Source organism: Chiloscyllium punctatum, chromosome 48 (assembly GCF_047496795.1).
Source record: "Chiloscyllium punctatum isolate Juve2018m chromosome 48, sChiPun1.3, whole genome shotgun sequence".
Classification (NCBI taxonomy): domain Eukaryota; kingdom Metazoa; phylum Chordata; class Chondrichthyes; order Orectolobiformes; family Hemiscylliidae; genus Chiloscyllium; species Chiloscyllium punctatum.
Window position 1 is genome coordinate 30,206,221 of NC_092786.1, and position 24,266 is coordinate 30,230,486.

Here is a 24,266-nt window from a genome sequence, read left to right on the forward strand (position 1 = left end):
CTATTATACCCTTGCCTTCAGGCTGGGTACTACTTGGGAAGTCTATTCACTACTCCTACCAGTGTCTTCTCCCGCTTTATCTCTCTCAACTGTCCTCATTTCATCTCTTATTAACTCTGCCACACCACTCACCTTTTTCATCTCTTCTGCCTTTCCAAAAGGTCAAATATCTACATATGTCAAGTTCCCAATTCTGAACTCCTTTGAAACAATGTTTCTGTAATGGTTTGAGACTACATCCATTTATCTCAATTTGTGCTGTCAGTTTGTGTGAATTCTGCACTGTTCATTTAATGTCAGGTTTCCACCTAGTGTTACTTGATGGAAATCTTGTTTTCCTTTCATTTTCCCACCTGTTAAAATTATTGGAATGCATGCTACCTACACAGACTTGTTTACTGATTGCCTGCCTGATTTATGTAACCTGCATTTAAGCAGGTGGATGTCTGATTGGATACAGGTTCAGCAGTCTAACCACTTAATGCGAGTTGCCATTGAGCTCATTACATTTTGTTCATTTTACAAATTTATGGAATTTGACTCACTGTATTAATAATAGCTGTCTATTAAGTTAATAGACTCAACCTTAAATGAGAAATCATTCCTATTGAGAACTTCTAGCTTAACTTTAAAAATTACACTTAAGTGGATGATTTTCAGAATTCTGTGTTGAGTTTTGTATAGCTCACTATACACAGATTGGGTGGAGAGCATGTACCCCTACCTTGGAGCTGGGAGGCCTAGGTTTGAGTCTTCCCTGTTCCAGACACGTTAAAACATCCCTGAACAAGTTGGCTAGAAAATTTCCATATCCTGATTGAGTTGGGATTATTAATCTAGAGACCTAAGTAATGTTCTGGGGAGGATTGGAAGGAGAAGTTGTTAAGAGTGAGGACCAGTTCAGTCAGTCTAAGGAGGGTGTCAGTGGAAGGGTACTGGTTGGTTCGACGGGAAGAAGCGGAGGGCTTTGAGGCCTTCGTGATGGGGGATGAAGGTGTGTAGGGACTGGATGTCCATAGTGAAGATAAGGCGTTGAGGGCTGGGGAAATCATGAAGGAGGTAGAGGGTGTGGGTGGTGTCCCGAACGTAGGTGGGGAGTTCTTGGACTAAGGGGGACAGGACCGTGTCAAGGTATGTAGAAATGAGTTTGGGGCAGGAGCAGGCTGAGACAATGGGTCGGCCGGGGCAGTCAGGTTTGTGGATTTTGGGCAGGAGGTAGAAACGGCGGTGTGGGGTTGTGGGACTGAGGTTGGAGGCGGTGGATGGGCGATCCCTTGAGGTGATGAGGTTATGGATGGTCTGGGAGATGATGGTGGGAGGTGGGGTCATGGTCAAGGGGGCAGTAGGAGGAGGTGTCTGCGAGCTGGCATTTAGCCTCAGCAATATAGAGATCGGTGTGCCAAACTACCACCGCGCCTCCCTTGTCTGCTGGTTTGATAGTGAGGTTGGGGCCACACGTTCTGAGAGGTTGGAGTGGGTGAGTGGGGTGGAGAGGTTGAGGCAGTCAATGGCACGGTGGCAGTTGGCTATGAAGAGAGCGAGGGTGGGTAAGAGGCCAGCACAGGGTATCCAGGTGGATGGGGTGTGTTGGAGGTGGGAGAAGGGGTCAAAGGGTGGGTGGGAGTCCTGGTTGGAGAAGTAGGCAGCAGAAGAATTGTTTGACATCTTGCCGTGTGTTGAATTCGTTAATCCGGGAGCGTAGGGGGATGAAGGTGAGGCCTCTGCTGAGGACTGAAGAAGGGCTTATGCCCAAAATGTTAATTCTCCTTCTCCTTGGATGCAGCCTGACCTGCTGCGCTTTTTCAGCAACACATTTTTTCAGCTCTGATCTCCAGCAGATGCAGTCCTCACTTTCTCCTAATGTTCTGGGGACTCTATCTGCTGTAGCAGGATTTGAACTAGAGCTTTTTTATTCATGCAAATTCCACCACAAGTCTAATACTAACCACGATGGTGCATATAACTGAGCAGCGAAGAACAGATCTGGGTATAAACCTAACTTTTCCACCTACTGATTAAATTTAATGTTGGTAGTACCATAGGGGAAAGAAAAGACAAGACTTGTTTTAAATAATTTTGTTTAATTCACAAATACAATAGGGAGCTTTTGGCTCTGTTAGTATCTTGAAAACAAATGCAAATAACTCTACACCCATACTGCTGAAAACGATTGATTTGAGAATGAGGACAGTATCTCTTCCAAATGTTGTTCTGGTCAGATTGAGGTCCACCTAGGAATACTATGTAGAAACAATTCTTTTGATCTACTAAGCACGTTTTAAAAAGTGTAATTATGTGCAGTGTTGTACGCTGTATCAACAGAATCATTGACATTCCACTATTTCACATGATAGCAAATTACTCGAGAATGAAATTTCTTGCAATTGGTTTTAGACAGGCATCCTAGAACATCTCCAGCAACTCTTTTAGTAAGAGTATATTTTAGATCATTAAAACTGCTATACTTGATTGTCAGTCCAATTACAGTTTGAGGCTGAACAATTTAAGAGGACTAAATTCAAATTTGATGTAAAAATAAAAAGCAAGCACAAAACAAAAAGTTCTGTAGAAACAACAGGTCTGGCAGCATCTGGAGAGACAAAACTGTTAAATGTTGAATCTTAAGACACTTCATTAGAACTAAAGAGGGCTGGGAAGGGTTGAATTTATGCTGATGAGGGGAGATTGGGAGCAAGAGAATAGAGTACATGGAGTCAGTACCCTGACCAAGAGAAAAAGGGATAGGCAAAGATTGATGATGATCAACCAAGCGAGAGGTGATAGCTAAATTGGGTACTCAGGAAAAACTGCAAATATTGAAAATAGATTTGTGGCGCTCAGAGCAGGACCAAGGGGTAGGGGATAAACAAGGAAATGGAGTTCTCTCTGAATTGGTTAAACTCAATACTGAGTCCTGAAGGCTAAAGTACCTAAACAGAAGATGATAAATATCCAGTTGAGAGGTAGGGAAGGGGAGGAAGATTCCAGAGAGGTATGATTGTTGCAGTTTTCAGAATGTAACATCTGAAAAGGAAGAGAACCAGCTTTGAAATAGCATAAGCATGATGCAGTGCTAATGGTGAGGTCCGAAACAAGACTGGTTGGCAAAGGTTAGATCACATGGAATACAGGAAGAACTAGCCATCTGGATACAGAACTGGCTCAAAGACAGAAGGTTGCTTTTTAGACTTTGTCAGTTTTTAGACTGGAGACTTGTAACCAGTGGTGTGCCACAAGAATTGGTGCTTGGCCCACTGCTTTTTGTCATTTATATAAGTGATTTGGATATGAACAGAGGTGGTACGGTTAGCAAGTTTGCAGATGACACCAAAATTGGACAGTGAAGGTTACCTCAAAGTCTGATAGGATCTTGATCAGATGGGCCAATGGCTGAGGCATGGTAGTTGGAGTCTAATATATAGATAAATGGGAGGTGCTTCATTTTGAAAAGGCAAGACTTATACACTTAATGGTAAGGTCCTGGGGACTGTTGCTGAACAAGGAGACCTCTGAGTGCAAGTTCATAGTTCCTTGAAAGAGTCATCTCTGGTAGATGGGGTAGTGGAGCCAATTTTTGGTATGCTTGCCTTTGCAAGCATTGGGCTTGAGAGTTGGGCAGTCATGTTACAGCTGTACAGGCCATTGATTAGGCTACTTTTGGAATACTGTAGACAATTTTGGTGTTTCTGCTATAGTATGTTGTGAGGGCTCAGAAAAGATTTCTAAGGATGTTGCCAGAATAGATAGGGCCATTTTCCCCAGTGTCAGAGACTGAGGGCTGACCTTATAAAGAGTTATAAAATCATGAGGGGCACAGATTGTTTGAATAGCCAAGGTCTTTTCCCAGGGGTGTGGGAGTCTAAAACAGAAGGCTAAGATCGAAAACAAGATGAAAAAGATTTAAAAAGGGACCTAAAGGGCAATGTTTTCAGAGGGTAATGCATGTAAGGAACAAGCTGCCAAAGGAAGGCTGGTACAATTACAATATATTTAAAAGGTATCTGGATGAGTATCTGAATAGTGTTTAAGGAACATGAGCCATATGCTGGCAAATGGGATTAGATTAATTTAGGATACTGGGTGGGCATGGACGAGTTGGACTGAAGGGTCTGTTTCCATGCTGTACAACTCTATTACTCCATGTGTAAAGTAAACAACTATGAATGCTGCACTTATAAAACAAAAATAGTGTGCTAGACAACACAGCAGGCCTAGCAGCACCAGCACAGAGTAGACAGATTTAATATGGAGTCCAGGGACCTTTTATCAGAATTAAGGTTTGCTGGGGAAAGATGAAATTCATACAGATGACAAAGTGAGGTTGTTAGAGCAGTGTTCCCAGTGGTCTGACTGGGAATAGAGATGAATTTAATCAGCAAAATCAAACAAAAAAGGTATAAAGAAGCTTTGAACTTCCTAATAATACATAGATGTCGTTTGATTCCTCCCTTAAATGAATGGCAGTTCGTTCAACAGTAACTTTTAAAAGGGGATTGAAATATCTGCTTGAAGGAAAAACATTTTGATCAGTGGAGTGCCACAAGGATCATTCTGGGTACACTACTTTGTCATTTTATACATATTATTTGGATGTCAGCATAATAGGTATAGATAGTAAGTTGCAGATGACACCAAAATTGGACGTGTAGTGGACAGCGAAGGAAGTTATCTCCAACAGGATTTTGATCAGATGGGCCAATGGGCTGAGTGGTGGCAGATGGAGTTTCATTTAGATAAGAGTGAGGTGCTGCATTTAGGGAAAGCAAATCTGAGCAGGATTGATACACTTAATGGTAAGGTCCTAGGGAGTGTTGCTGAACAAAGAGACCTTCGAGTGCAAGTTCATAGCTCCTTGAAAGTAGAGTCACAGGTAGATAGGATAGTGAAGAAGGCATTTGGTATGCTTTCCTTTACTGGTCAGAGTAGTGAGTACAGGAGTTGGAAGGTCATGTTGCAGCTGTACAAGACATTGGTTAGGCCACTTTTGGAATACTGTGTGCAATTCAGGTCTCCTTCCTATTGGAAGGGTTCAAAAATCTTTTTTGAACCCTTTCAAGGATGTTGTCAGGGTTGGAGGGTTTGAGCTATAGGGAGAGGCTGAAAGGGTGACATTAAGAGAGGTTTATAAAATGAGGAGCATGGATAGGGCAAATAGACAAAGTCTTCTCCCTACTGTGGGAGAGTCCAGAACTAGAGAGCATAGGTTTAGGGGGAGAAGGGAAAGATATGAGAGATGTAACAGGCAACTTTTTCCACGGAGAGGGTATTACATGTTTGGAACGAGCTGCCAGAGGAAGTGGTGCGGGCTAGTACAACTGCAACATTTAAAAGAGCATCTGGATGGGTATATAAATAGGAAGGGTTTAGAGGGATATGGGCTGGATGCTGGCAGGTGGGACTAGATTGGGTTGGGATATCTAGTCAGCGTGGACAAGTTGTACCAAAGGGTCTGTTTCCCTGCTGTACAGGTCTATGACCACCTGACTATTTGCAGGGTTAAAGATGATGACCAGGGAAACCGGAGTGACTGGATACCTCTTTCAGAGCTGGGAGGTAAGACAGGTCCAGTTATGAAGAAAAAGCCCAACAATTTGGATGATCCATTCTCTGCCAGAGGGAGTTCATGTAGCATTCTACACAATGCATGCCAATGTGCTCAGCTCCACAGTTAGATGAACTCATTTTTTGACAGTAGTTTGGCACATTGCTGCTCATCCCACTGTTTAATCAGCCCCATGCAACATAAAATGATTTTGTTCTTCACTACTTTAGTGCTCTCATCTGTTTTGCTTCCCCCTACTCCACATACACATTTTCTGGAACTCATGGTGACATCATGCAAGCATCTTTAACAGTGGGGAAAAATAGTCATGTTACACTAAGATGCTTTGAAAGATACATTTGAGAATGTCTCTCAGCTTGACAGCAAAGTGAATGCGTTGTCATTAAAATAATCAAATTATTTGACTCACTCACTTCAAATCTGCAACATCACAAACCAAAGCATTGTATCTTACCAAATTAGGCAAACAGTTTTTATTAAGCTGATATCTCTAACAGATGTTAAAGCAGGTTAAATTTTCTTTATCCATGGATGTGGAGAATGATGGAATGAAGGTGAATTATAGACTGTGTTCCACCCTATCATCTAACAAATTCACTGCCAGTAAATAGACAGCCAATTACATCATTATCACCACACAACTACGTTTCATCTCTCAACTTCCCACAATCTTCTGTTCAATCCTACCTCCTCCCAAACTGTTTTTCTACTCACCCATTACCGTAGGCTCTTACAAAACTAATGCTCCTTACACTCTGCCCTGTAGCATCAGTATACCTCCACCTAACTGAGTGCAGAGGCAGAAGACTAAATAACTAAATTTTAGCAAATTTGCATGTAAAGTTCGTAATAGCTGCAGGAGAAGACAAAGAACAAGCTCAAGTGAAAATATTAAAAAAAGGCTACCTTCAGTGATTTGAAAACAGACCAATACCAAATAAACTACAATGACTGCCAGACCAAAACTACAAAAAAAAGGAATGAACTAAATGAATGCAGTATAATTGAAACACTCAAAATAAAGGACTGGGAAACAAAAAAAATCAGAACACTCGAAAACTTCGACACAGCCAAGATAAATGGGTCTAACAGATACAAAGAACCAGGCTATAGAAAATTCCAAAAGAGAATGAGAGACAAAGATTATAGGAAATCATCTCCAGGCCCATCAGCTGTCCCTCTCAATGATATATCTGTGCACTCAGAACACAGGATTTCACCACTGATGTCACGTTACTAATTCAACTTTTGACTCAAGATTTTCAGAGCAAGCTTTGGGGGAACTGGCCTACTCCTATTCCTATGTTCTTAGATATCTGGGCAGATTCCATGAGACAGTGGGCTCTAGAATACTAAACGTGCTTCATTTTCTTTTACTAGCTCAACATTAAGACACTACAACTGAAAATTTGATACCGCTTGATGGGCACATTGTTCACAATGGCAACAATCGATACTAAGCATTTTCTTTGTCCTTCCCTAAAAACCTGGCCTTTTTTAAAAAAAAAATATTTTATTAAACAATTACAAAAGTTTACAAAAAGGTTAACATTTACAGCTGTATACAAAGAAACAGCAATTTTACAAGGGAGAGAAAAGCAGCAAAGCCAGGCCCTCAAACCCTACCGTTCAACCAGTTTACAGGGAAATGAGGACAAACCTCAAATCCCAGTTTCAAGCAATACAAGACAGCAATGACATTTGTACATCAAAAGACAATCCAATTACATTTAAAAAAGTGCATACAATACAGACCCAGCAAGCTCCCACCCCTCCCACCTTCAGGCTACTAAGGCAGCCCACCTGTATGCATCTTCCAGCTCTCTGTCCACCCAGTGCCCCTTCCAGTTCTTGGTCCACCTTGACAAAACCTGGCCTTTTTAGGTGTTGTAAAACACAAGATGGGAGGGGACACAGTACTCAGTCCAAAGTTGATTTTACAAGACCTTTGCCTGAACGCATGTGGAACTAATTTCAAGTAGGATCTAGCATTGATAGATAATTCCTCTGCTGTGTTCAGAGTCCACTTGATCAGTTTAGGGGCTTCCTGAACTTCAGGTTGATGTAGCAATTTTGACTTGTGGAGTCATCTGAGAGGTGAACAGCAACTGTTAGAATCCACACGGTCTGTACTTTAAGCAGAGAAAATGCTGATTCCATTATTCCTTCTTAGTTCCTGAGGCTAGAAGATTTGCTTAGTCTGGAGAGGAAGTTTAGTGTGACCCGCACAGTGATAGTCCTGGAATTACTTGACTGGTAAACCGCAATGGTAAACCGCTTAGAGTTAAGAATATTACTTTTGTGGAATATATCATGTTATATTTTCTCTACAAAATTCAATTGAATTCAACTGTTTTTAGTAATTTAGTACAGAAATTCTTGATGTGCTATTCTTTGCTGTTATTTAGCTGGAAGTTTTAATAAACCTTCATAAGCACCATCTAAACACTTCAGAGGATGAAGACAAGATTTACAACAATGCTTCCAGGAATGACAAACGTCAATCATGACTGAGATGGAAAAAACTGAGGCTTTTCTTAGAGACAGTTGAGACAAAATTCGACAAAAGGTGCTCAAAACGATGAGGAACATTGATAGTCAATACAAACTTACCTTTGGAGGAAATGTTCAGAACCAGTTGACAAATTTAAAAATAAATTGGTAACAAAGTGAAAAACTTCTTGTTCTGAAACACAATACTGCCCAATGATGGCACAGGCAAATTAGATTGTGAATTCCAAAAAGGAATTGGAAAAGACTTGGAGGTAAAAAGAAATTGCAGGGATGTGGAAAAGACTTAAGCTTTAGCTAACTTGTTCTTGAAGAGATCAGTGATGGATGTGACAGAACAAATGGTTTCTTCAGTACCATAGCAATTCCATACCCTGAAGTAAAGGGCAGAGGGAATGGACAAAATATGACCAATAGTGATCAGACTTTGATTAGTCCAGCCTCTCCTGGAAAAAAACCTCCATTCAAGATTCAATCTCCATCAGTAATTAAGCACTTGCAGAATTTCATCATCTGCACATTCTACTATTTTGTGCAACAAATAGGCACAAGACTCCCCTCAGATTTGCCAGATTCCCCTCAGACAGGAACACAATCTCAAGTACAATACCCAGTAAAACAATTAGGTAATGGTCTAGGATTGCTGCTTTCACCATCACATTGTCTTAATACTTGATATCTGTAAGCCCTAATTATGGAGTTGGGCCCCTTTTGCAACTGTAAATGCATTCCAGAGAAAGATGCCTTGAAATTTAAAATGTAAATGAACCACCTACATTCCAAATCGGATACATTAACACCCTAGTTCATGATTAAAAATACAATCTAAACCAAAACCAGCCAGCTGTCCATGTGGCATATCAGCTTTCCTTATCACTCTTGATTTTAAAGTCATCCTGCTGCATTCAAACCTTGCTCTTTCCACAAATGCTGTCAAACCTGCTAAGCCTTTTCTAGCACTGCCTTATTTTTAATGAAGTAGTAACATTTTTTTTTCTTGTGGTCAGCCAAACACTAATATTCCAGTGGCCAACTTGCATTGTTCTCGAAAGACTACTGCTTCCTGTGGAGAAATGGCAAAAGTATCTCATGTGGAGACTCCAAAATGTTTTCCCTCCCACTGCTGAAACTGATGAGTCTCTACTTGGTTTCAGGTTATCTGGAAATCAGAAAAGCCAGCACAAAATCATTCCAAAAAGAGCTTCCTAAAGTTATTTTATTCAAAATAGACACTTCATATTACACACACACACACTTTATACACAAGACGACAGCAACTCAGTTTATGATCTACAGGTTTTATGTACTTAATGCCTTTCATCCTTCAAATCAAAAGAAATGTGCTGCTGCCGTAATGGATTAATCCTTTTTGTTGCAAGTTGCGTTGACAGCGTTTTTGGAGTGGGAATGAAAATCAAAATTAAAAAGTGAAAAGAAAAGGCTGACAAAAACTTAAATTTATCTTGCTTTCAGAGGCAAAAAAGGACTGTAATTCAAGTTTCTCTAACCTGTAAAATCACTAATTCCAGATTATGCTAGTTATGCTGAATGGTCATAAGTTATCTGCTACAACCAGAGATGCTCCCACTCAAGAATGAACTATATGAAAGTAATAAAATGCACAAAAAAATTTAAACAAGTCCACATAAAATTAGAAAGCATCATTTCATTTCTTACTTTATTAAAAAACTTAAGTACCAATTGCTTTTCATTTTAAAAGTTATCAAGTCACTGGTAATTAGAAGAACCAGAGACCAATAATCAAACTACCAATTCAATGACACTTGAAATCACCCTGATTTTCAATGTAATTAAAAAGAATGCTTCTAGATTTTACTACCTGGAGAACCAGAATTAGCCAATGTTTAAAAGTTTTTTGCATTAGAATGGGAGTTGGAGAAAACCACAATCATTTTTAACCTGGTATTGGGAGGTAAACCTTTCAGAGTATGAGCCGGGTGTTGTGATTCTTAACTTTGTCCACCCCAGTCCAACACCGGCACCTCCACACTTAAGATTATGGCCAACATACATGCTATATCCTAAATTTTAAACATAACTTGACAAATATTTGCCCTTTGCAGTTCAACGTTACCACAATGGTACAGGCATCAACATTTTGGGGTTAACACTGACCAGAAATTGGATAACATCATCTACATAAGCATTACGGAACAACAGCAGGTCAGAGGCCGGGCCTGAACTAACTTAACTAGCCAATGTCTGTCCAACAAATACACAGAGCATACGGTTCCTTTGTCTGAAAAAAAGTGTAGCTCCAACAATTAAGCAGCTCAACACCATCCATGACAAAATTCCTTGTTTGATGGGCACCCCATCCACTATAATGATGCATACTGCTATCACTGCCTAAAAGATGTACTCCCAACAGCTCAAACATCATTTGGCATCAGCTTCGAACTCCACCTTTACCAAGAACAAGTGCAGTGGATGTGTTTGAATGTTACTAACCACGAGACCCTCAAAGTTTTGCATCATACTGATTTGGAAATATCAGTACCCATTTACTGCTCAGTCAAGAAGTGACATTTCATGATCGATTTATCTGACTTTTTTTTTAAATAAATGTAGAAGAGTTAACATTCAAGTAAAATGGAGTAGAAAACAATGCACAGCAAAGTTTTGTTGTACAACACAGGAAAATAAAAAGTGGTACCATTCTATTTTGGCATGATGACAGCTGGTGAATAGGGGACTTCCACAGGGACCATAATATTTCATGTTATACATGAAACTCTGGACGAGAAACGGAGGGTACTCTGGCAAAGTTTGCAGATCACAGACAGGTGTAGGGACAGGTCATACTGAGAAAGCTGGGAGGCTGCAGAAGAACTTGGATATGCTAAACAAGTGGGCAAAGAAGTGGCATATAGATTATAATGTGGGAAAGTATGAGGTTTTTGCACGTTGGTAGGAAGAACAGGCATAGGGTATTTTTGAAACAGGTAAAGGCTTTGGAAATCTGAAGCGCAAATTGATTTGAGAATTCTAGTTCAGCATTCTCTTAAGGTTAACAATCAGGTTCAGTTTGCAGTTAGGAAGGCAAATGCAATATTGATATGAATTTCAAAGAGGATTAGATTATTAGATTACAAGAGCAGACATTTATGGCTTTGGCCATAAAAGGCTCTGGTCAGACTACATTTGAAATATTGAGAGCAGTTTTGGGCAGTGTAAAAGACATGCGGGTGTCTGCATGGAGGAGGTTTACAAGAGTGATCCTAGGGATGAAGAGCTTATCACTTGACGAGCAGTTGAAAACTCTGGATTTGTACTCGATGGGAGTTTAGAAAGGGGACTGATAGGATCTCATTGAAACTTCTAGAATACAGAGAAACTGGATAGAGTTGACATGGGGATGTTGTTTCCAATAGTGAGAGAGATTTGGAGCAGGGGGGGCACAACCCCGGAGTGAAGGGACAAGCCGTGAGAACTGAGATGAGAAATTTCTTCAGCCAGTGGACGCCTAATTCATAGAACTACTTGCCACAGAAGGTTGTGAAGGCCAAGTTGCTGAATATATTTAAGACAATGATAGGTTCTGGATTAGTATGGGGATCAAGGGTTACAGGGAAAAGGCAGGATAGTGGGGTTGAAAAATACAACTAACCATGGTGTCACCATGCAAAATTCTGAAATTTAAAAGGAATGGCTTAGCAAGTAACGATGAATTTCGGTTCAGTGCTGTGAAGCAGCGATTCAGAGCATGATTTAGATTTACAAAACAGAAGCTCACAAGAAACAACTTTTTTATTCACCAACCTTTAAAAGTAATGTAACAGCACAAAGTACTTCACAGAAGGGTTAAAAAAAAAAGTTGGCATCCAGACAGAGCAAACATTAGGAGGAATTAGTAAATGCTTGGAAGGAGGCAAAGTAAAGATTGCTCATGGACGGAAACATCAGATTCCAGTGTAGAGGCTGGGGAAAATACACAAACCTACTGGGCTTGAATTTCAAACTGCTGCACTTATGACCAGGTCCCCCATCTATTAAACTTGCAGCTGAATCAACTGCTTGAGATGAGCATCAACTCTTTAGATCCAATATAAATCTTTGGAAACCATTTAGGAAATTTTATATGTACAGAATGAACATCACAAATGAATTATCCACCCAAAATACTCGACAGCTGCTCTTTCAAAATGTTAGCAGTTTCAATGTTAATGTGCATTCAAGCAAAGAACACTGGTGTTAGTGTGATTCATTACTTTTGCAGAAGTCCTGCTCCACACTTGTTCACCAGCAAGTTTCAGGCATCATGTAGAAGTTTGCCTATACCTTAAGTCCTGGTGCAAAAGGTTTTCCTAGGCTATTTTGAATAATATCCAGATCTACTCTTAGGATCACTGGCCAGAACAAGAATGCCTGATATTTGTGCTACAGAAGTGTGATGGAGATCCTGAATAGGACTGCAAGATCGTAATTTGCATTATTTAATGAGGATAACAAATCAATTTTTATAACAATGATAAAATGGCAACAGAGGAATTGTGAAAATAAAGCAGCATATGGGTTTTCAAATATAACTTTGGAAGTGAGCAATATTGTGTGTCATGTCATTACCAGGACTGTAAGGAATAGAACAATTAAAATTCTTGGAGGGAAATTGTTAATGGGTGTGGTTTCATCACAAACATCCAATTCCCATTAAAGTCCAAAAGTTCTGTGACAAAGATGCACTGCCCATGATCAGGCCTTTTGCTGGGCAGGATGATCACACTGAATATTTGGTTCAGACTTGTGATATACTTCAAGAATTCAATCAATTCCACTTATGATACTCACTTTGCATTATTAAGCAAAACATTAGCATCTCAGCAATTGAGATACTGACTATACAGGACCTCAAAACAAGGTGATGTGTGTGCCCAGATTAAAAAGAACAATATCTACATTTCATGAAGGCAGGAAATTGATGTATTACTACAAGCTAGAATTCAGTAAAAGACTGATATGGAATAATAGAACTGGATTACATGATACTGTACTAAATTGGAGGGGCTTATAATACATATAAATGAATGGTTGTTTGTTATACTATAATGATCGAGTAATCAAATTGAATTGGGAGCTGATCCTTCAGCTTCTAATGCTCATGCAGTCACAAAACTAAAATTAGCCTGCACCGGATTCCTTTAACTACATACACGTATTGTTTAATTGCTTTGATTTTAAAGCAAAGAAAAACAACTGGTGCAATATAAGATAAAATCACCATTTACACAAAGATAACCATTCAACCCTAAGTTCATTCATCCATCCAGTAAAACTTCTCGCAAGCTTGAATTATTCAGAAATTTCAACACTTTCCCTCCAATATGGTATTTTGGAATTACCTTGCCCAATAGATAAAATTAATTAATTGTGAACAATTCTGCAATGTTTCCGTGACTCACTTGTCTCAACATAATTATTAACTCAGTTTGATATTGGCTCTTCTGGTCTGAACAACTGACATTTCCTCAAGCTTGTACAACTTCGCTGGTCCACATCTCACCCAGAGAATAACCCAGTCAATCTAATCATCAAAGTAACAACCTAATTATCTTAGGCTTTTATAGCACCATAGCAGAATTGTGATCCATAAAGTGGCAACTGCCATCAAATCTCAGTCTTCAAAAGAAAACTAATCGCAAATCACTCATTTTATTTAATAGGCTTCAGCACACATTTCCTTTACTTACTCCAACAGCCCTAATTATAGATTTAAAATTAGCCTCTGTCAGGACGAAGTTAAGATTTAATTTGTACATGAAGCTTACAAAACAAAAATTTAAATATTGCAGTTTTTTTTAAAAATACCAACTTCAGTAGAACATGTCAAACCTAATTGGGTGCTAAGAACTGATTGATTCACAAATGGAAGTAAATCACAGGAGCTAAAAAAGATATTTCAAGAATGGCAAAGCTTTAGTGGCAATTTAAAGACAAGCAGCTAAATCCAGCTTAGTCAACTTAAATGCTGTCTTTATTAAAACAGAATTTAAAGGGTTAGCGTTGATACAAAAATACAAGGCTGGTCACAAATCCAAATGCAAGCATTTTTTCTGCTTAAACTGGAAATACCTCTCAAATTATGCTCATGCAAAAAATGCACCTTTACAGCACGAGGTCTAATACTGCATCAGTACCAATTCTACAAGCAAGACACGTTCCTTTGCATTAAAACATGGCATAATCCCACAGAAAGGTACAACAATGCAATTTTCTGAAGTATCGGAACCCAATGTTTTAAATATGTTCAATATTTGAAGACAAAGCCGCGTTGCTCGTTAGATGCACCCATCCAGGAAAGTAGGTAGAGTGCCAGTGATGTGGGCTCGTTAGTTTGAAGTTCCTGCATTAGCTCCTGCAGAATTTTTATTTGCTTTTTGTTTCTGCTGCATTATTTCAGCATCCCTGCAAGAATACAAAATTATACACCATCACATTTCCAATAATTGGTATGAATAGATGCCTGGATAATATTTATTTTGTATATCCACCCAAGAATGTGAGATTGACAAAGATAACGTCATAAATTTAGAATCTCCATGTAGAAAAATTAATACTGGAGGCAAAGTGGGATCCCCTTTGGGCTCTAGCCTGGGGATCCAACAGTTGAAATAAATCAAATTTATACAGCTCCTTATTTTAGCACCTCCCAAGCCCAAAATTACTTCTATAAAAAGGAGGACAAGGGTGCAGATACATGAGAACACCAAGCCCTCCTCCAAGCCTCACACAATCTTGACTTTGACCCTTCAGTGTCATTGGGTCAAAATCCTGGAATTCCCTCTACAGTAACGTCGTGGGTCTACCTACAATACATGGTCTGACTGCCATGGTTCAGCCAGGAGGAAGTGAGGACTGCAGATGCTGAAGTTCAGAGTTGAAGAGTGTGGTGCTAGAAGAGCACAGCCAGTCAGGCAGCATCCCAGCAGCAAAGTTGATGTTTCAAGCATAAGCTCTTTATCAGGAATGTGGGGTGGCACAAAGGGGGCTCAGAGATAAATGGGAAGGGGGTGGGACTGGCAGTAGATGAAGGTGGGGGTGAAGAGGAGGGTGGAACAGATAGGTGGGAAGGAAGATGGACAGAGGGACAGGTCAGACAGCACGGAGTTGAAAGGTTGGATCTGGGATAAGGTAGGGGCGGGGGAAATGGGATACAGGAAACTGGTGAAATCCACATTGATGCCATGTCGTTGGAGTGTCCCAAGGCAGAAGTTGAGGCGCTCTTCCTCCAGGCATCAGGTGATTAGGGTTTGGTGGTGGAGGTAGCCAGGGCTTGCATGTCCTTGGTGGACAGGGAGGGGGAGTTAAAACGTTTGGCCACAGAGTGGTGGGACTGTTTAGTGCGTGTCCCAGAGATGTTCTCAAATTTTCCGCAAGTTGGGGTCCTGCCTCCTCATTTGGAGCAATGGACTCAGGAGATCACGGTAAATCTGTCATATGTGGAAGGATCCTTTGGGGTCTTGGACAGAGGTAAGGAGGGAGGTGTAGGAGCAGGTTTTGCATTTCTTGCACTGGCAAGGGAAGGTGCCGGGACTGCAGGGTGGGTTGGTGGGGGGGCATGGAGCTAACAAGGGAGTTGCAGAGGGAATGGTCCCTCTGGAATGCAAATAGGGGTGAGGAGGGAAATATATCCCTGGTGGTGGGGTCTGTTTGTAGGTGGTAGAAATGGCAGAGGATGATGCAACGTATCCAAAGGTTGTTAGGGTGAAAGGTGAGAATCAGGTGGAGTTCTGTCCTTGTTGCAATTGGAGGGGTGGGGTTCAAAGGCAGAGGTGCGCTGAAGGGCATTGTCGACAATGTGAGAGGGGAAATTGCTATCTTTGAAGGAGGCAGCCATCTGAGATGTTCATGGTGGAATTAATCCTCCTGGGAGCAGATGCAGTGGAGGCGGAGGAATTAGGAATAGGGGCAGCATTTTTACAGGAGGTAGAGTGGGAGGAGGTGTAGTCCAGGTAGCTATGGAAGTGCATAGGTTTGTCGTAGATGTGAGTTTTGAGTCGGTTGCCAGACATGGAGATGGGGAGATCCAGGAAGGGGAAGGAGGTATCCAAGATAGTCGGGTGAACTTGAGGTCAGGGTGCAAGGTGATAATGAAGATGATGAACTGATCAACCTCCTTGTGAGCATGACGGGGCACCGATACAGTCTTTAATGGAGATGAAAAAGGTGGAGAATGGTGCCGGTGTAGAAGATTGACGGTTTGTATACCCGAAGAGGCAGGCATAGCTGGGGCCCATGGCTACCCATTTGGACTGGACTGTAGCGCAACCAAGGTTGATCAGTTTATCAACTTCACTGACACCTTCCACCTCGACCTCAAGCTGACCTGGACCATCTCGACTGCAATGGTTCACCACCAGATTTAAGGGTAGCTAGGGATGGGCAATATTGCCCACATCCCATGAATGAAAAAACAATAGTAACATTCATTCATTAAGTATTGTGTAGATTTTTAGAAACTACTTAAGTTACCAAATACGTGAGCTACTTTTTTGTTACAGTAATCAACAAGCTTTTTTGACCACGCCTAAAACTTTATTTAGCCCCATCCACATCTTAGTTTTTGGAAAGGATGTATAGCTCAAATGTCAACCATAGATGCTAACTGGCCCATTTTTAATAATGCCCATTGTTTGCCTGTGTCTGTACCCAACCCCTCACTAAAATAAAGTTCATTGACAAAAATACAGAATCATTTGAATTGCTCATCAAGTTGCAATATTTTGGTTCCAGATCATCAGTTAACTGTTTTATGATTTACAAATTCAGTTGACACTGTTTGGTTTACCTCTGCTTTCTGGCTGCAGCAGATAAACCATCATCCTTTCTTTTCCGTTTACTTTGCTCACTTGATTTTTTTGCATTTTTCTGACGAGCAAGTTCTCGTTGATTACCACCTGGGAAGAGAAAAAGTCAATGGTGACTCCCTCAATTTTATCAGGTCTTCTGCATCACAATAATCTATTTTAAAAAGGTGAGCTCTTCTGTAATCTTATTTTAAGATTGTGATCCAGTTGAGAATACACAAGTTTCCATAGGGAAAGATTAGGAAAACTGATCTCAGCCTTTTTCTTACCTGAAATATACAAGTTACTTAGTAAAAAGGCATAACCTTTAAAGCTATCTAACCATTATCTCAGTGAGCTTATCTGCCACACCATCCACTGTTTAAAATGAGTAATGACACCTGACCAGGTTTGCACTTGAAACGGGAAAACATGTAGAGGTCTAGGGGCTGCTTACTTTCAATTAATTTCAGCAAGGTATTTTTAACGGGCAAGAATTAAGTTTCACTTATCAGGCCAACTAGTAAAAAAAAACCACTAGTGAGCTAATGTTAGACTTTTTCAAAATATAAAGTTTGACTTATTGCAACAGTAACAAAACCACAGGCTTTGTCACTTTAACAGGTTTATACATAACTTGCAAGTCTGAATAATAGTCGCACTTTAAGCATAGATGCAGATTAGAATAAATATACATCGAAGAAACTGACTTCAATGTAAACTAACCAACTTGACTCCTGCAAAGTTTGCTTTTAAATTTTAAAGGTAATTTATACATTGGTTTTCTTTTCTCAGATATAATCAACATAACTGGGCTACCTCTGAAATGGAGCTCAACCTCTTCAGTGTAGCAGGTTCTTTTTTCTAATTTTGTTGAAGAGAGATCAATTCACCAGCCTAAGTGGAACTAATTTGATTTAGGCAATTTGCTATATTACGCACAAAAAAAATACTCATTCTCAATATAGAATTAAAAACAAATAGGCACCCTGCAGAATCCCCATCGAAGCAGACTCAATGAATTAACCAGGAAATTGAAATTTTCTGTTTGACAATTCCTCAAAATCTGCATTTAAATTGGTGACATTAGATAGTTGCAATGAAATTAAGCAAAATAGTCATGAAAAGAACAATTACTAAATATTTAACAGCCTTAAAACTGAGTAACTATTAAGCAGATTCCATCTTTGCCTCACAATCCAATCCCAGTTATCAGGCTGTCAGGAGCTAAACATTTCAGAATATGGCAGCTGACTGCAGTGAAAGGGGGCATGATTTGCTTTTTTTTGAGAGTTCTGCACTACAAAACAACCGTCAGGATGGGGGTGTTGCTCCGTATTTGAGGGACACTTCAATACAATCTCTGCAGAAATGCTGCACTCTAGTTTAAAACAAAAAGGAAAATCTGGCCCATAATTCTCAGAGTTACAATGTTAGTAAGTTACTGCCACCAGATAATAATATTGACAATTTTCAATTCTGCAAGTGGTCAAGTCAGTCAGATCAGGTCTTAAGTAAATCATGCGCTGATCTGCACCATGTACTCATCTGAGATTGAAAGTCAAGTTTTGAGAAAGCACTAAAACAGACTCGCGATAAATTTTAGTTTCAACAAAAACAGAAATTACTGGAAAAGCTCAGCAAGTCTGGCAGCATCTGTGGAAAGAAATCAGAGTTAACGTTTCTGATCCAGTGAACCGTTCCTCAGAACTCAAGGGTCCAAGGAAGGGTCACTCAACCTGAAGCATTAACTCTGATTTCTCTCTGACAGATACTGCCAGACTTGTACTTATCCAGCACTTTGTTCTTGAATCTGATTTACAGTATCTGCAGTTCTTCTGGTTGCTAATTTTATTTTGCTTCCTCCATGGCATCCGCCATGACACCTTTCTCGTATCAAGCGTGTAGAGAATCTCAGTCTTCCAGCACAGAATGAGGTCGTTTACACCCATTGTACCTGTAAAGATTCTTTGAAAAACTATCCAGTGAGTCACACTCCTTCTGTTTTTAAAATCATGGATTTTTCATGAATTACTTGTCGGTTTAAACTGCTGATATTCAGTATCAATTGAGAGACATTTTCTGCCATAGCAACAAACTCATTTGCGTTTTAGTACAATTTAAGCCTTTTTAAATGTATTCTAAAAAGTCTGCTTGGCATTTCCAACAACAGACAAGTCCAGATGAAACTGAAAAGTTATTCAGATTACAGGAGATCCTTCAAAAATGTTGTGCCTAATAATTAAGACTTGAAAATGCGAGACTAAGAAATATGGTAAACTTTCACTTTTCTTTGTAAGTTCTGCTCATTGAGTTCAGGCATATTCAAAAGAGATTTTGAAGATGGCTTACAATAGCGACAAAATAGATGCAGCTTTTTAACTGGGAGAACAGGAAAATCCTGACACTTGTACCTCAAAATATATTAAAAGCATGTAAACTGTCTTTTGGCATTTTAAAAATTGTTATCACTCCTAAATGAACTTCAAAAAGGGCATCAGGTATCATAGTCAGGAAATATGCTCCCATATCTATTGCCAAGGGACAAGCAGATGTAATGCAATCGACAAAATTTGAGGAACTTCAGTTTCTGTGCACGGGCCCATTAAATTATTAACAGTCAGTTCAGTGTGAGACTTAAATTACTGCAGAGAAGAATTTAATAAGCTTCAGTAGAGTATTCAAATCAGATCCCTATGGCATGTTTACTAAACTAAAAAAAGAGCTTGAGATACTGCAACTAATGTGTCAAAGATCATTAAACTCAAATCCTTGTGAATTTGCAAGGGTAGAGCGTAGAACAGGAGAGTTATTCCACACTGTGAGCAAGATAAACAGTAAATAGAAGCCCATGACATACATGGAAAGAGGGAAGAAAACAGATGAAGGGTTTTACAGCAAAGCAAGTCAGATTAAAAAAAAACGTTGGCAATTTGTAGCCAGAAGAAAAAGTGCTCAACTGGTCCCACTGGATGATACATAAAATTTATAAAAACATTATTTTGAAGTTGAATCAGATGTTCAAATTCCAACAGTTAATCACAGATTCCCTCCAGTGTACAAACAGACCATTTGGCCCCAACAAGTCCACATCGACCCTCTCAATGGACACTATAGTCCATTTAGCATGGCCGATTCATCTAACCCGCACATCTTTGGACTATAGGAGGAAACCCATGCAGACATGGGGACAGTGTGCAGACTCCACGCAGACAGTCGCTTGAGGCTGGAATTGAACCCAGGTCCCTGGTATGGTGAGGCAGCAGTGCTAAGCACTGAGCCACCCCCAAGTTTCAACACAATTGTTTTAATAAAAGATTACCAGCGTAGGCTGTATTAAAATAGGTCTAGTCTCCTACAAAAGGTGCAGTTACCCACAGGAAGACTTTTTATTGTGGTATACTAAACAGCAAGTGGATTGTCCATCATTGATATTTATCCTTTTGGGGTGAGTGACAAGTTAATAACATACAAGATAGAGTTAAAAAAAATCTTGTGTAGATCTCCCAAAGTGGTTATTTGTGCATACTGCTCTCTATTCCATGTCAGAATGGTAACTTGAAAACTGATATGAGGCCAAAACCTGAACTACATATCAGTAGATATGGAAATGCTTCCAAGTCAACCAGTGGCTTTCATTTTAAATGTTTACATTGGAATGCGACTTCATTGGTTTCAAAATGCCATGTGTCAATGATCAAATATTGACTAACGGAGCAGTACTGAACAATTTCTAAAACTTTAGATTGAAAAATACTATATTGCAGTTTTGCTTCTGTTGAAGAGATGAACAATTCAATCTAAAATGCAATTGTGATGCAAAATGTTAAACAATTGTTCAGTAAACCCCCCCCCCCCAAAAAAGTGCTTTCCTCAGCAAAAGTTACATTACAGAGTAACCCTTTCTGAAACTCAGTTGAACGGCATGATTTTCTGAAACAGAAATTAATTTGGGCTTAAAACACCCAATGACAAAAATTGGCTCTGCCTCCTATAATCTATAACAGGACATATTTTAGGTTTATAAATGCAGATTATACAAATAGTTGCAACTCCTAATGTTACCAGTCAAAAAAAAACTCAAAACATTCAGGTAGGTGCAAAGCTTCAAATATAGCCCATTCACCCAGAGTGTGTGGACAATGGTGCCCATTTGGTTAAATTTCAGCTGCAATTGTACAAAACGTTTCCCCCAACACCCTAAACAGATGTGTTATTGTCTCTAAAACTCTACATTACACTGGCCCAAATCCAGTATCCAAGCTTACCCACCTCACCTCAAACTGAGGCAGTCTATGCAACAAGCAACATGATATGAACAATTAGGCTTAAGTGCCAATAGGCAATTATTCCCAATAATTGGAGAGATCAACTATGACAAGTTGATAGTCACTTGCATTACCCAGTTGCAGAATTAGCCACCATCCTCCTCCCAGGAATTACCACTGACTAGAAATGAGCCATACACATAGCCTGGCTACAAAGAACGGGACAGAATCTGGGAGGTTTCCAATGAGTAACATCTCCCAACTCCCCAAAGCCTGTCCACAATCTAGAAGACACGTCAACAATGTGAACGAATACTCTCTTCTTCCTGCTGCTTCAATAAACACAAACTAAAACAAAGCAGTCCTCTTCATAGAATTCCATCCCATCTTCCACATTCACTCCCTCTACTATTTATACATAAATTGTTGCAGTGTGTACCATCTACAAGATGTAATACAACAATCTATGATTTGTCCCTCAAATCTACCTGGAATGGCACCACTATGAACTACAAATTCCCTCCAAGCAATATACCATCTAATCTTGGAACATTAGTGCCCCTTCACTATAACAGGGTCAAAATCCTGTAAGGACCTTCTTCACAAGGCTGTGGGTATACCACACAAACTAAAGCAATTCTAGTTGCTACCCTACGAGGACCTTAAAAGGTTATGGACAATAAATGCTGACATATCAATTGACACCACAGCCCATGAAGGAAAAGTATCTACGAAAACAGTAGATGCAAATATTTGATAAGAACCCCATAAAATTGGAAAATAGAAAGAACATAATCAAAGACTCTTCCCAGCACAGTTAAACTCTTGTCTAATGGACAGAAGATACAAAAAAAGTGTGAAAACTCTTAGAACTGATTCATCCCCATTGTTATCAGACTTCTTAAAGAACCTCATGTTACAGTTCTGCATCTTCTCTGTAGCTATAACACTACTCTGTTCTACTTACTATTCATACTTAAGGTATAATGTGTCTGGTTAGCACACAAACAATACTTTAACTGTATGCCAGTGCATGTTACAATAATAAATCAGTTAAACTTTGACTTGTTAATAGCATTCAATAGCATAGAGACAATTTCCTCAATTTGAGGGAAATAATTAAATGAGAGCCAGGAAAGCAAAGAAAAAATTTACAATGTATTCTTTCCTCTCACTTATTCACCCCAACAAGAATGAGCTAATTTCCCTTGAACAAGCTAATATTGTGTGTGGTGACTTTCTAAGCCACAACAGATTGTGTCAGACAAGGTTAATGAGTGCTGGGGAGCAATGGCAGACAAACAGCTGAAAGATTGAGAATCCTTTCCCAAAGGGCTGAGAATGCTCTGTCAATGTACAGGTACAGTGTCTCAAAACGAGAGAATAAATCCACACTCAATTTTGGTCCTCAGCAGTTCAGGGTTCAGACAGTTTATAGGTGGTCAAGCCAGACTGGGTGAGTTCAAAAGTCACTCAGACCAGAAGGCAGACGTGCAAAGCCAACAAGCCAGTCAATGCAGCACTTGACCAAAAAAGGCCATTATTTATTTTCCTCATCCAATGATAAATTCATGCAAAGATAGACCGTCAGGTTTTCCTATAGATGGACTCAAGAGACTGATTCCTGTACCTTTGAGAGCACTCCTCAGATTTTTTTTAACATAAAGCTAATAAAAAGAGAATGTGACATGGCAGAGTTAACATGAATAATCAGTTTCTGGATTAGAGTGGTGCTGGAAGAGCACAGCAGTTCAGGCAGCATCCGACGAGCAGCAAGATCAACGTTTCGGGCAAAAGCCCTTCAATCAGTGACCATCTAATCGAACACCAGGGCCGATGGGCCAAATAGCCCACTTGGACTACACATTCTCGCTTACATCACGACTCTACATGCATGTTGTCAGCAGTCAGACAATCCCGACTGAAAGCAGGCCATTCAGCCCATCGCGTCCACACCGACCCTCTGAAGAACATCCCACCTGCCCCCATTCCTACTCCTGTAAGCCTGCATTTCCCATGGCTAATCCACCTGACCTGCACACCTTTGGACTGAGGGAGGAAATCGGAGCAGCCAGAGTAAACCCACACAGACACAGGGAGAACTCCACACAGAGAGTCGCCTGAGGCTGGAATTGAACCTGGGTCCCTGGCGCTAACCACTGAGCCGTTCAACTGTCACCGCTTCCGGCCCTTCCACTCGAGATTCAGGGCCGGGGCCGGTTGCTAGGGCACTGTGGCCCCATGTCTCCCCACCCCACAACATAGAGCTGCAGGAGGAGCGTGCCGCCCCCTCCCCTTTAACGGCGCCTCCGCCGATTTATTTTGAGCCGACTAATATTCTCGGAGTGCGGACGTGGCAGGGAGAGGGAGGGGCAGGGCCCGTCCTCACAGGAACACGCCGCCCGGGGACAACAAAAACAAAAAGGGGTTAGCGAACCCGGAGCCTATTCCCCCTCCCCCCAGCATCGCCCGATTCCCTCAGAGCCAGCCAGCGGCCCGCTCCAAATGCGGGACCGTCAATCCCGGGCCTAGGCCCCGGCGGCGCTCGCAATCCCCCTCCCCCGGTTCCGAGTCCACGGCTTAATCGGCAGAGGGACACCATATCTCTGTCTCTATCGCCGCTACTCACGGGTCATCCTGTCCTCTTTGTTGTCGATCGCCCTCCCCCCCCGCCACCACCACAGCCGAGTCCGCTGCCGCCTGATAACCGTCGCGGGCACACGACCTCCAGTGTCACCAACCCTGATCGACCGCCTCCGCCCACCGCCTCCTGATTAGACACAACAGTCACGTGCTGTCCCGTGTATGGCTTGGACGCTGTCAATCATCTGACGTCATATCGCAGCAAGCTCGGTTGCATGGGCGGTCACGTGGTGGAGGGTTTCATGGGTGGGGGAGGGGAAGTTGCTCCTTTACCCATTGGGCCCTTTTTTTTAAACCAAAGCCTGGCACTTTTCACAACAGATTTATAGTGGACAGGCAACAGATTGTCATTTGATGAATTATCCTGCCTCCAGTACTGTTTCATCGAAAATGTTCATATTCAGATCCATACATGAGCTGGATGCTTTCAATTTCCAGAATTAAAAGTCACACAACACCAGATTGTAGTCCAGGTGG

At 40.7% G+C, this 24,266-nt stretch overlaps 1 protein-coding gene across 1 annotated transcript; it reads right to left on the bottom strand.

Moving 5' to 3' along the window:
• Positions 1 to 14,048: 14,048 nt before the first annotated feature.
• Positions 14,049 to 23,901, bottom strand: LOC140468863 (small EDRK-rich factor 2-like). The gene is made up of 3 exons (XM_072564920.1): positions 23,776 to 23,901; positions 16,881 to 16,989; positions 14,049 to 14,497 (listed from the first exon to the last, which is right to left on the bottom strand). The coding sequence occupies exons 1-3, from the start codon at positions 23,780 to 23,782 to the stop codon at positions 14,422 to 14,424; spliced, it is 192 nt and encodes a 63-aa protein (XP_072421021.1). The 5' UTR covers positions 23,783 to 23,901; the 3' UTR covers positions 14,049 to 14,421.
• Positions 23,902 to 24,266: the final 365 nt, after the last annotated feature.

What these genes read in the sequence shown, in the direction of transcription:
- LOC140468863 (XM_072564920.1), bottom strand. An exon ending in GCTGCAGCCAGAAAGCAGAG is followed by an intron (nt 14,498 to 16,880) that starts GTAAACCAAACA and finishes GTATTCTTGCAG; the next exon opens with GGATGCTGAAATAATGCAGC.